The 13,294-nt window shown below is 43.8% G+C and overlaps 1 protein-coding gene across 3 annotated transcripts in view; it reads left to right on the top strand.

Annotated features, from left to right (window-relative positions):
- KIF26A (kinesin family member 26A) overlaps positions 1-13,294 on the top strand; it is a 212,394-nt gene that overhangs the window by 116,148 nt on the left and 82,952 nt on the right. For all 3 annotated transcript variants that reach the window (XM_069207259.1, XM_069207257.1, XM_069207258.1), the window contains exon 4: positions 3,129-3,298. In XM_069207259.1, the coding sequence (XP_069063360.1) occupies positions 3,129-3,298 (170 nt within the window). The remainder of the gene's footprint in view (positions 1-3,128; positions 3,299-13,294) is intronic.

Raw genomic sequence — 13,294 nt, 5'->3', positions numbered from 1 at the left:
TTGTTGGCAAGTTTATCTTTCTCAAATCATGCACATATGTTCATTGACAGTAACTGCTGACGCGCAGTGAGACAGATGCACCGGCCTCGCAGTCAGGACTGAACTTCCTACTATTTACACAGGCAGTGGCCCATTTTAACGGGTGAAGTGGCCCACTCCCCTGCCACCTTTTGGTCGACAAGAACAGCGTCTGTCAGGCTAAGCGAAAGCCAGCCTGTTGGAGATTCTTTATGTTCAGATCAGACAGCCAGCGATATACATGTGCTAAATGTGCAGGCGCCTCGCTGCCTGAGCTGGATTTTCCAAGGCTCAAGATGTCACAGCCCTGTGGGCGTAACTTCCTCAGCCCAGTGAAGCGCTTGGAGGACCTCCCTCTCATGACAAGTGGGAGTGTCACTGATAATCTTGGACCTGGGTGATCGAGTTTTAAGCCCTGAAGTACCATGGGCCGAGGGTCAATCCTATGCACCTCATTACAGAGTGGGGTGGGGTCAGCACCTTATTGACCCCCATTGCACTCTGTGAGGACGTATCTCCTCTCACTGGCTGACCTTAGGTTCGACCAGGAGAATAGGTGGCAGTCCCAGTGCTCCAGGAACCTCGGAGGCCAAGACCACTGCTGCAGCCCATCAGTTATTTTTTTTAATGTGTGCATGAATGTATGTATATATGAATGTATGTGTATCTGTGGGTGCATGCTGTGAATGGGTGTGTGTGTGTGTGCGTGCTTGTAGGTGTATGTGTTCACACTTGTGAATGGGCAGGGGTGTGCGTGAGTATGCATGTAGATGGGTAGTTGTATATGTATGTGTGTGTGTGTGTGTGTGGCTCACCAGCTCCTCTCCTGCTCAAATTATTTGCTGTTGCTAATAAACACAAATATATGGGACTCAGACCTGAAGAGGGCAATGTGATCCCAACAGGGTTCATGTCATCACCTGTGACCATACCTCGACAAGCATAACAGGGCTCACCCTTATTCCATATGGGTCCATGTGTTTATGTCAGAAAAAACACACAATTTCCAAGTATTCACTTCACTTAGTTTAAGTTTCTATACTTGTTTGTAAACAGTACCCAGTATCCAATGTACCTTGTCCCTTGAAGAGGCTGAGGTTCCCTTTAATAAGCGTTGTTCAATATAATGAAAACATACTGTGGATGGATCACTCCGAAGGACAACAAAATAAATATATTTGTTTAATCTATTTCTTGTGTATAAAAACATTCCATTTCCTTGTCTTTCAATAAATTATGGTGTTGCACAAAACAATACAGCATAGTACTGAGGGTGCCCCAGTAGTGAGTGAGCCTCTATGAGAAGTCAGTGCTCAAGTGGAATCCAGCACAAAGAAAGGGCTGGAAACAAGACTTATTCATCACATCTCTTTTATGTATGATATTTTCAATTCAGTCGTAGTAAGTATTATTCTGTAGATATAATTTGGACAAAATTAGCTTCATCAAGTTACATGCTACATAAGGACCAACAGAGGTCTAAGTTAGGCCTATCATCCTGTTGTTGTGACAATCATATATCTAAGTACATGTTTGAATATCCACACATATGTGCAGTGACAGCATCTGTGAATATACAAGGGCCAAAAGGATAGGTGTCCCAGTCAGACATGGATTTCCAACTATAGACACATGTCAATAGGCAAGAGTAATGACGGGTCAACGTGGCCTCAGAAGGAGAATAGCTTTCCAGGAATTCTGCATGCTCCCGAAATTTAAAGTGTGACTTTTCTTGGCATCTATAGAAAAGTAGAACTACTAGGATGGGGGTCATGAGTTCTTTGCTGGGCCTGGTGCAGAGCCAGAACTGGTGAACGGTGGAACGGGGAGGTATCTGAAAACCTTACTTTGTGTCTTGGGTTGCGGGAAATTTCTCCATGGATCTCAAAGACAGTAATCATTACACTAGCCTAAGAGAAAGAACTTGTCTCAGTAGGAGCTATGGTTTTCTGTGGATCATGTGGCCTCATAGGATCAGAACATAAAGCATGGATTTCATTATCTTTTTGGATAGCAAGAGCTGATTTGATGCGGGGCATACATTACATCCGGCATGGTACTTGGAGGATCACACAAATGTTGGAAATGGGAGATCTCTGAAAATTGAAGTCATCTGCATGGTTTGGGAAGTGGGATCTATATTTATCTTGGAGGCAGGAATCTTCTCAAAGTCCTGTGGAGTGTGGAAATGTGGCCGATGTAGGTGGCAAGGTATATTGGTAATCTAGTTGGCTACTGGAACCCGTACTTGCAGCACAGGCTTTTATTTCTTTAGAGCTAGAACTGCAGGGATAGGTTTGGAGTGTTCCCCTAGGGCCTGACGTAAGCAAGAGTTGTCAAACAATGGAATTAATGAAGATGCTAAAAACTTAAATGAATCTGCATAGATTAATGGTGTAGGTTTCTGCATAGATCTCAGAGGAAGAAATCTTTTTGCGTAGATAATGCATGGCTACACCACTGAAGAGGCATGGCTTCCTGGGGATCATGTGACCTCCTGGGACTGAAACTGGAATCAGGGGTTTTCTTGAAAACTCTGAAGGGCAAAAGCTGCTCTGCTGGTGGACATTGGTTACCTCCTGGCATAGTGCAGATAGGAACCTCCCAATTGTGGAAGGTGGGAATCTTTGTAAGTACCAGAAGAGAAGGGATTTATCAGTGATGGTTGCTTTGGCCCATTGATGGGTAAATATTGCCCTGCAGCCTGGTACAAAAACTGTGTGGATCCAACTGATAAAGTGTGGATTACTTGTACTAATAGGTGTTCATGGTTTGGAGCATTTAAGATTTTTATGGTTTTTATTTTTTGCCAGTGTTTTGCCTTGCACCTGACCAGAGGTGTAATAACTCACAGGAACACCAAGATAATACCCAGTATGGTTTGAAAGGTCTGTGTGCTAGGATAGGTTTTTCACATATTGTGATATCCTGACATGACTGACTCAATACCAATCCCCTGGCCTTTCAGAGGCAAAGACCTAATGAGTAATGTCTTGATTTTTCGGTATCTGGGTCTGCCTCTGTTTCCGACTTCTAACTGTGCTGTGCTTATATTGTTTCCAGAATGTGATGGCATTTGAAATTAAGTGTCTTACCTGTATTTTTTTCAGACGGAAGCACCAACGACAGACGGCGGAAGGGGGTGCCAGCACATACAAACAACCTCAGGGCAGAACCACAGCTGTGAACCCGTGGCGGGCTCCTCACTGAACAACCAGAGTTTAGTGGGGCCGGACGGGGTTTCCGCAGGTACTTCAGCTGCAGCTTCATTCTTTATAAGGTAGTTTTTGCCTCTTTAACTTGAGTGATTTTTAGTGGACATGTCTGATTTCTAACTTGAGCGCCAACATTTTTTTAAAACAGGAGTGATTGGGGGACCTTTCAAGGCTGTAGTGGATCCTAACATGTTTAGGGGGAAAAGTGTCATCAAAATGAGAAGATAAGTGTTGATTCATAACTGCATTGTGTTGTATTGCACTTATATAGCACTTACAATCCCCGATGTTGAGGTATTGAAGTGGTTTACGCCAGGCATTATGCTTCTTCGGAACCCTGTGGTCAGGAAACATGAAAAGAAATTGAGGATGATTTATAGACCTCGTTCAAAAGCACTGCAAAGCGATGGGCAAGACACGAGACATAAAAAATATTCAGCTAAAACCAAAAGCATAGCAAACATTATCTCTCTATACTTGTGCAACACAGACACATGGCAGACACAAAGACATCGCAGTCTGATTTAGCCCAATCTCTTTTTTTGGGAGGTACAAATCTTCTTGCTCAAGCCCCTAGTATCTGAGGGGGCATGAGGGAGACACTTAGAGAGACATTTAGGGTTTGACAGTGCTTCTGCCATAAAAAAGGGGATTCCTTAAATCCCCAAATTTACTGTTGCCTTGTCCCACTTAGAAGTAGTGGAGCTGCTGGGTTTGTGACAGTAGATTCTCATCTAGCTCTTCTGTTGTAAACCTTAAACCTAGAAGCCTGTTAGCCACAGGGTCATCAGGAGACTATAATGGTAACCCCACCCTATTTAAGGCAGGGCAGCTGTCACTTATTTTCTCTACCCGGGACTGCCAGGTGAGACCTAGTGGATCTGAAAGGAGAAATTGCACAGTGACCCCTGTGCCTATGAGAAAGCTCATCGTGTGTCAAGGCCACTGTTATTTTGTTTTGTAAGAACAAACTATAGATTCAGGAATTTGTTCTTGTAGAACAAAATACCTTATTGAGTGGGAATATCGAACATGCCACCTGCTCAATAATGCTCAGTGCCTTGGTGGAGATCACCACACCGGCCACTCGACTGCAGTCAGAAAGATCCCAGTTTACCTTGTGGCTATCTCTATCGGGATTTAAATGAGGCTTTTATACTTTACAAAAAATAAAGTTATTTTAGCCTATTGTAAGCTTTTTTGTGTGCCTTTTTCTATTGTGAGCCCTTCGGTAAAGGGTGCTCATCGATACACAGCACAAAGCCCGTACTGTTTTGTGCCATTTTTGTTCTGCTCGTTTTCACAAAGGGCAGTCTGACCCCAAATCTCTGCCATAATGGCCGAGATTTAGAACAGGGGTCCCACAGATCGGGGGTAGGGGGCATGGTGGCCTACTGCCACCTTTAATGTTGAGAAGCCTGCCTTGCAGCATCAATGCCCTGTCTCTCTGTTGGCATGCTGCTCCGTCTCTGTGACAGATTAGGAGCTTGGTCGTTGGAAAATGATAGATGTAGCAAGCCAGATCGGGGATGACACCGCACATTACCTACCATCACCCTTGTCAGGAAGGCATCCCTGGCTGAAGGGCATCCAACACTGGCATGGAATGTTGTAGGGATGCTGGGTATTGCAGGGTCATTTTGAAGGCCCCTGCAGTGCAGAGGGTCCCCAACCCTTAAGTAGCCCCTTACCCTTCAAGGGGGGCCCTACTCAGTCAAACACCAATAAATATCTCTACGATGGAGGAGACTCGGGGCACCTCATCACATTCTGCAGGATGGTACCGCCATTTTATGTTACACCACTGAGGTGATGCTGGGGATCACCCTGCTTGCCTGCTCTTCTGGCCATTAGACTGCATGGCCTAGATGCTGTCGGGAATCGCTGTTCGAGGAGGTGGCACCACTCTACCTCCTCAATGAAGAGGAGGGTTGAAGAAGGGCGCTTCTCCTTGGCACCTGCACATATAACAAAGCATTTCCAATTTTAGTATACATGTTAACGATTATTTTCACATACCCCAAAAGGATTTCAGGCTGGTATTTTGATATGGACCAAATATGTATTTAAGGAGTACTAGCTAGTGGAATGCATACCCTATGTACTAACGATCATCAGTTGTACAACTAATCCTCAGGGTACCGTCCTGTCATGGCTCTCGGCTACTCAACAATAAACATTGCTTATTAGATTAGGCATAAAATAAGTCAATAATTGAGGCTCCTCGTAGAGCAGACACCTACTCAGCTTTAGGCGGGGAGGAACAGCTTGGCAGTGCTTAGTGCGCTGATTGTGATGTGACTGAGCATATGATTAGGGCATCGAAGCAATGTGCTGCTAATGAAACCGCAGGAAACGCGGCGCAATATTAGCACGGCCGCTAAATGACTAATGTGCTTCCTTCAGAGCATCCCAGTCCTCAATTAGTTCCAATCAATTGTGCCTCGCACACTCCTCTTAATATCACCTTACAGCTCTGCAGACGCATGGCGGCTGATTCGCTAATGCTTTATGATCCCTACCGGCGAAGGCGTCCATTTTGTTCAATGTAGCTGAACGCTACGAAGCACGTGACTGTTTTTCATGGCGTTAATATAAAAAAGGAAGCACTTTTGTGGCAGTCCCTGACATTTCTAAGCGGGGACTTCCTGCTCGGAAGTCAACATTATTGTGAAATAAAGTATCTGTAGTTATATAGCCATCGGGCGGAAATAAAATGTATTTTCCTTTGTGTGATATTTTCAGGAACGTGAATCAAATGTCAAGAGGAGGCACGACTCCCCAACCCTCCTCCCCTCCATTTCTTCTTTTAAAATCAGGGTACTTTTAACTTGTATCAATTATTTAATTCCACAAAGGTTGCTTCGCAGCTGCTGTTGTCTTCCTGAGTCGGAGCTCAGCCTTGTGTGGCCTGACCTTGGAAAAGTAACCATAGAAACATGTGCTAAAATCACGAACGTAAACTGTACCGCGCAGAATGGCTGGGATGCTAATTCTATGAAAGCAGGCTATGATTTATTTATTTTAGCAGTCCACCACAATTCAAGTTTTTTTCAGGTTGAAACACACTCAATGCAGTTTTCTAATGGATGGAGAGAGAGGCACAAAGGAGAGTCAGTGGGAAGCAAGATGAAGTACTTGCCTTTCATAGCAAATATAAGCTTGAATGCGGCTTTTTGATTGGTCTGTATGTAAAAATAGCTACAGGTTATTCAAACTGAAAATTCTGCAGGTCTGTCTATCTATCTGTCTATCTATCTGTCTATCTATCTATCTATCTATCTATCTATCTATCTATCTATCTATCTATCTATCTATCTATCTATCTATCTATCTCTTTCACTCTCTCTTTCTTGGATAAATAACGATAGCTATTTAATATGGTACTTTAACTCCATCAAGGAGTTCTAGTGACATCATAGATCACAAGGTCAAAGACTGGGTGGTTTGTAAATGTCACCAGAGCTCCGAGGTGGTAGTTAAGAGTATATTACCGATTACAAGTTCTTGTTTTTTTTATTTTACATGTTAGCTTGAAAAAACTGTTTTTGTTTTAAAGTGCAGCTAACAATGGGCCTTGTTTGTAATCAGAAAGTTTGGGAATTGTTTTCCTCTTGTGAATAAATTGTTGCTAAAGCAATGGAGAATGGTACGGGCCAGTGAAATTATGCAATTCTGTGTCTACAGTGTTTACCTCATGGTCATGGATTTACTCCATTTGCCTCATAATTTTCTGGATAATCTGAATACATTGCACATTTCACAAACGTGTCTGGTTCAAATAGATGAAAATATTACTGCCTGAGAATGTGTCACAGAATTTGCCTTTTTTTTGCTACATAATTTACACACTACTGCCACATAATTTGGTCCTCCAACCTGCCTAATCCTAATAACTCTGCCAACATAAGCTCTGAAAGGTTTGCACTTTAGTTTGGAGGCTGAATTCATGATGATGAAACACATATTTCACAATACCAGGTTGTAGACAGATGCTATGGCTTCATAACTGTGCTATTTATTGACAGTATTAATTGTGGAGGGGGTGGAGACTCATCGCAATGCAACTCCCCTTCCTCAACAAAGGTAATAAATAGCACATTGTACTCTTGGCATCATCATTGTTTATGGCATGGCGTTTTGTCAAGTGTATTTGTTTTACCAATTTTATTTAATCAAAACTTTATTTAATCAAAACTTAGATGCAAGGCATTCAATTAGCACAGCAATGTAAAATCACACTGAAGAGCTATCATTGGACTATTAGGGGAGTTGTTTCCATGTGTAAAATAATTGTTACATGCAACCTTTAAGGAAGCGAGGTGGATTCTCAGATGTTAGCTACTAATTAAAGGCCATTCAAGTTATGCATATTCACTTCCTGTTGGAACCAGATCTGCAGTTATATAAAGTCATTACTGGCTGGGTTTCTTCTGCCAGGGGCTGTGATAAACAATAGGTGGTCTGGTGTCCTATTTTCTGTAGGTTGTTTGCAAGCAGATAAATCGTCAGTGTCAAAATCTGACAAGAAACGGGCAGGTTTTGAACTTGCTTGGCCATCCTCTAGTGGGATTTAGAGACCTGCCTGAGTACAGTAGAACTATTATTATTCTCTTGATCAAATTTCATATATTAAGTAATGTGTGGCTGGGAAGTTACAAGGGTTTTTCCTTAGTAACTTAAACCTCCCAATGATTGTGAAAAGCCTACCATTTGTGAAGTTTAAAATGAACAGGAGTGAAGATCTATTTTCTCACAATATATTTTTGGGGTGAAAACTCTCATGCATTTCAAGTTCTTCAAATAAATAAGTAAATAAACATATTTCGTAAATTTTGCCAACTGAGAAGTTTGACACATTTTCCTAGCGTTGACGGCAAAGTTTTAAAACTTTAGCCACCTCTTGGAAATATCAGGAAATTTTGCTTATCTTGCAAGATACAGTCTGAGTTGTATTATTGTTTTTTCAATAGCACACACTCTGAACTTAACCAACTATTTGTTGTCCTGAGGCTTTGGTGTGGTTGAAGATGTGCAGGTTGGTGTTAGTTAATCTATGTATTGGCTTCAGCTCTTGCTATAACTTGTCAGGAATTCACTACATATAGGGGGTCAATCTGACTCCCGCCGGCCGCGGTAACCGCAGGGCCGGCGGGAGCCGCCAGAATACCGCTGCGCGGTCAGAAGACCGCCGCGGTTATTGTGGGTTTCCCGCTGGGCTGGTGGGCGACCACCAGAAGGCCGCCCGCCAGCCCAGCGGGAAACACCCTTCCATGAGGATGCCTGCTCCGAATGGAGCCGGCGGAGTGGAAGGGGTGCGACGGGTGCAGTAGCACCCGTCGCGATTTTCAGTGTCTGCATGGCAGACACTGAAAATCTTTGTGGGGCCCTGTTAGGGGGCCCCACGACACCCCATACCGCCATCCTGTTCCTGGCGGCCGAAACCGCCAGGAACAGGATGGCGGTGTGGGTGTCGGAATCCCCATGGCGGCGCAGCAAGCTGCGCCGCCATGGAGGATTCCCCAGGGCAGCGGAAAACCGGCGGTACACCGCCGGTTTTCCGTTTCTGACCGCGGCTGTACCACCGCGGTCAGAATGCCCATGGGAGCACCGCCAGCCTGTTGGCGGTGCTCCCGCGGTCCCCAACCCTGGCGGTCTCGGACCGCCAGGGTTGGAATGACCGCCATAGTAGTGTATTATCTGCTCATAGTAGTCAGTGGGGAAAAGGTGATTCTTTAACCTACTACTTTTTTTTACCGATAATTGTAAAAAATTTACTATATGTAGCATAAACCCCAACTGTGGGTCACAGCTTTTTAAAAGACTCCAAGGTTATAAATAAATGTAAAGAACAAGCTAGTCACTAATATATTTGCCAGTATTTTTGTCACAAATGTGTGATTTGTTACCAATTGTATTTAGTTTCTGAATTGCTAGAACATTTAAACAAGTCTGGGCTGGTGTGTGCACCTATTAAATCACAAAGTCGTCATTGCTATAAAGTTTAACAGTAGCCAACTGATTAATTTTTCAGAGCAAACTAAGAAGTGAAAGCAGCATGCTTCCATTCATGGTGTGCGCTGCCCTCTAAGATGCTTCAGTTCTCCATGAACAGTGGAGGTGACTAGAGCATTTAAGGACAGAATGCAGCAGAAAAGAAAAAACAAGCTCTGTTTGGCCAATTCATAGCCCATATTTGGGTATTTCCTTTGTCCAGTGCTGTGGCCTAGCTGAGAGTGAGACAACTGGTCAGGGGCCTAGCTGTTGTTAGTGCAGAAGGTGGCAACGGGACCCACTGAGCCTTCATAGGGACTGTATTTTACTACCCAATAAGGCTCTGCTGCTTGCAGCATGGTCCTGAGCACCCTAGGCAAGCCACTACAATTGTGGCACTTACAAAATACTTGATGGGTTTGCACTTGAACTGAACCGCGTGCTTCTCAGAAGAGCAGGGCAGAGACAGCCATGTGCTTCAAGGCTGGGGCAGCCGCCTTGTCAGTCTGCAAACCAGGGCACTTCCTCTCGTCAGCTGCGGTGGCTACTATTGGAATCCCCTCAGTGGTTAGCAATAATATAGTCCTTTGTTTTGGGATTGACAGGTGTTCGTTAGGGAGGCATTCCTGACATATTTAGTCATAGATGGATCCAAAAGCAACCACTAAAATTAATTATAGTGTCTACTAAAAGGCAGAAAGCCCACAGGGGAGCATAGTTGTACTCTTTTCAATATTTCTTTACAAACTTGTATTTTTTCTCATCTGCATATTTGTCTTTGCAACACAACCCTTTCACAGCAATAGCTATCCCTGCTATTTAAAATAGTGCATTCCCAAACCCAGGCGGAGGCGATGCAGTGTAAGATATACTTTCTTAATTGTGGGTCGCAAAGACCCAGGTTCTAATTTTACTGAAAGGTGTGACCTGGCCATATTGTTTTTTCTTCTAGTGTTTAAGATCCAATGCTTAGGGATTTTTAGCAATGATGTAAGTGCAGACTAAATCACCATACAGAGTTACTGGATATCAAATGTACATATTTCCTTATCCCACCTATCTCACATAGGTATGCATTGAAAGAGGGGGTTTAAACCCTTCTGGCAGATTTTCTCTTGAGATAAGAGGTTGTCGGCCTAAAGATCATATTTACTGTCTGCCTGCAACATCTAAGGTGGATAGTTTCTCCTATTCTTTCCCATTTCTCCACCTTCACAATTCCTTAATCACATAAATACTTTTCGTAGGTACTGTTTAGGGAGAGGGGAAGTGGCTACTTGTTTAGCCCTTTATTTGAAAAAGCTGATTGACTATCCAAATTTCCACAGATGTATAACTCAACAGTCACATTTCTATTCCCTAAAATACATTATCTGCATCTTGGGGTAGTGAATTTATAGGAGCGGTGCAGCAGTGTTAGAGTTCCATTAAAGTTTGGTGCACTTCTTTGTGATGTACAAATAGGCTATTTCCTCTACTCCGCACCAAAGGCTGAGGTGTGCAAACTTCTCCCTTCCAACAGTTTGTGGGGAGATACTAATGGATATAGAGAGTAAATGGAAAGGAGAGAGAAAGAGATATTAGTAACTCGCGAAGAGTTGATTCTTTCACAGTGAGATGTCAGAATATTAAGGAGAAACATGTCGACTGTACAAAACATCATGGCCAAAATATCCATTACCACTTTATCTTGAAGTTAAGTATTTGTAGGTAAGTGTGAATTTACTCTTTTTTAACTTGCCTTTTACAATCCTAGAAGATATATCTATGTCATCAAGGTACATGTATGTTATTTACATTCCTTTAATATATAGCTATATCTTGGAGGTATATCTATGTAGAGTTATGTAGAGTAAACTTATACTTTCCTACACATATTTACCTTTTCAATATTTTGCCCATCATTATTTTGGCAGGACAATAATATATTCTCAACATTGTGGTAGAGTGCCTTTATTTACGTATGAAGGCTTACATGGAGACAAAGAGGAATAGTTTGCCAGGTCAACCGGTGACGCAAGAATGCTTCTTTGTGATAATCAGTTTCCAATTCAGCTATCGCAGAAGTGAAACAGGGAGGCTGCTTGTGAGCTTTTCTCAAGAAGGCCATCACTATTTGTAGGAGAGGCTTGATAATGAAGAAATATTTCTACTAAAGTTGACAGTCATGGGTCTCTGAGGCATTTGCCACCACCTCATGCCAGGATCAAATTAAAAGAAGCAGGGTAGTTTGTATTGCATTGTAGGAGTTCTGAGGGAGAAGGTTTGTGTTGCATGTTCGATTAGAGGTTCAATAGGATTAATCACAGGTGTTAGTCCCAAAGCCTTCCCACGTTTGCTTTCGAGGTTCTTTTTGGTGTGGGTAATGCTTTATGATTTTTCACACGAGAGCAGCACGGAAACATCCATGTGCTCCTCTGATAAAAGGTGGTTTGCAGCTGGATTAATAGTGGTTGTGAGATGCATTGTTGGTTGTTGTAGTGCTATGTTGCCTGTATGGCACTTCAAGGCTCTGTGGAAGAGAAGAAGGGGCATGAATGGGATACCAGAAGGAATAAAGGGACACAAAAGCATCTAACATGATATTTGGTACATGATTTAACAGCAGTATCAAAAGATGTTCCAGTTACGGAATATCTTGTGCCTGTCAGTAGTTATCTGCTATATATTTTTTAGTTTATGAAATTTCATAGTGACATAACTGAAGAATAGATTGAAAAAGTTTGGTTGTAACTTTTATCTATACCATGAATCACCCAAGTGACCGGTTTCCAAAGTTGTCGTGCAACGCGTCTCTACAGCTGAAGTTGCTGTACTATGTTGCATGACAGAGAGAGCAGGATAGTGCTGTGTCTACTAAGATGTGGCACACCTGTTCTCACCCCTAGCACTGGTGCACAATCAGGCTGCCTAGCGCCTTGCACTCACCTTTGAACCATTTTGCTGCATGATATCTCACAAAGGTTTTGAACTGGAAAGGTACCCTTCAAACACAAAAACCTATCCCTAGGCTGCCTTTAAAGCGTTTCCCATTATGGATGTGTGCTGTGCACTGCTGCACACGTGCAAAGCTGGAATGGTTTGGACAAATAAAAACATTCCTCCTTTTTACCACCTGTTTCAAAGAAGTGTTATTTGTTGGCACAAATCCATGTCTGCTATAGTTAGTAGATACATATTTGCATCAAAACACGAGTGATTGCATGGGAACTGCCATGTACAATAGGCCCAGGTGAAGCTCACGGAGTTCTACTTGACGGAATTCTGCGGAGTTGGTTAAAAACTCCGTGGAATTCTGTGGAGTTCCACATGCGACGGAGTGCCACCTGGACTGGCTACCACCCTGGCTTATGTGCCCAATCTCTGAGGGTCAGGCGACCCAACCCTGCCTAGCACTTCTGAGATCGGGCGCAAGGCTCCCCTGCACATTTCCTTTCACCAACTGCTCTCCTTCACAAACTTGCTATGGAGGGCCAAGCACACCCCTGTCTCATACCAGCCTTGCAATCGCTCCCTCTGCACTTACACACAGCCTTAGACCACCCTTTCTTGAGGGCCCAGCACTAGTCAGCAGCAAACCAGCTCACTACCATCAGCCTGGTATTATCACAAAATGCCTAGCCTTGCTTGCCACTAGGCGCTAAGGCACTCTCTCAGGCCCCACACATCTCTATCTGGCGTGGGCTGCCGGACTACCACTCAGCAGCACAGAGTACCCCCCCCCCCATATGCAAATACTGTCCAGGCCCAGTGCCAGCCACCGTGTAAACACAGAAGAGAATGCAAACAAGGGTCCTACCTGCTGGACCTGGGTCCACCTTCCGGGGTCCCCATTGCTAGCGGCCGGGCTCTCTGCCTCCCTCTGGCCCCGGGCTGCTGAGGATAGTGAAAGGAGGAAGGCCTGGATCCAGAAATGGTACAGCCCCTCAGTAGCAGGTCCATGCTGACCAGCAGAATAAGTTGTGCAAGCCCAGTTGTGGGCCATATAGAGCAAGAGCAGATTACCTGCGCTTGCGCTGTGTGGTCCATAGCTAGGCTGCAGACTAGCTATTGGCCACACAGAGCAA

The sequence above is a fragment of the Pleurodeles waltl genome, chromosome 9 (genome assembly GCF_031143425.1).
Source record: "Pleurodeles waltl isolate 20211129_DDA chromosome 9, aPleWal1.hap1.20221129, whole genome shotgun sequence".
Lineage (NCBI taxonomy): Eukaryota > Metazoa > Chordata > Amphibia > Caudata > Salamandridae > Pleurodeles > Pleurodeles waltl.
The sequence above is the reverse complement of the archived record's forward strand: the minus strand, read 5'-3'. Positions and strand labels throughout refer to the sequence as shown.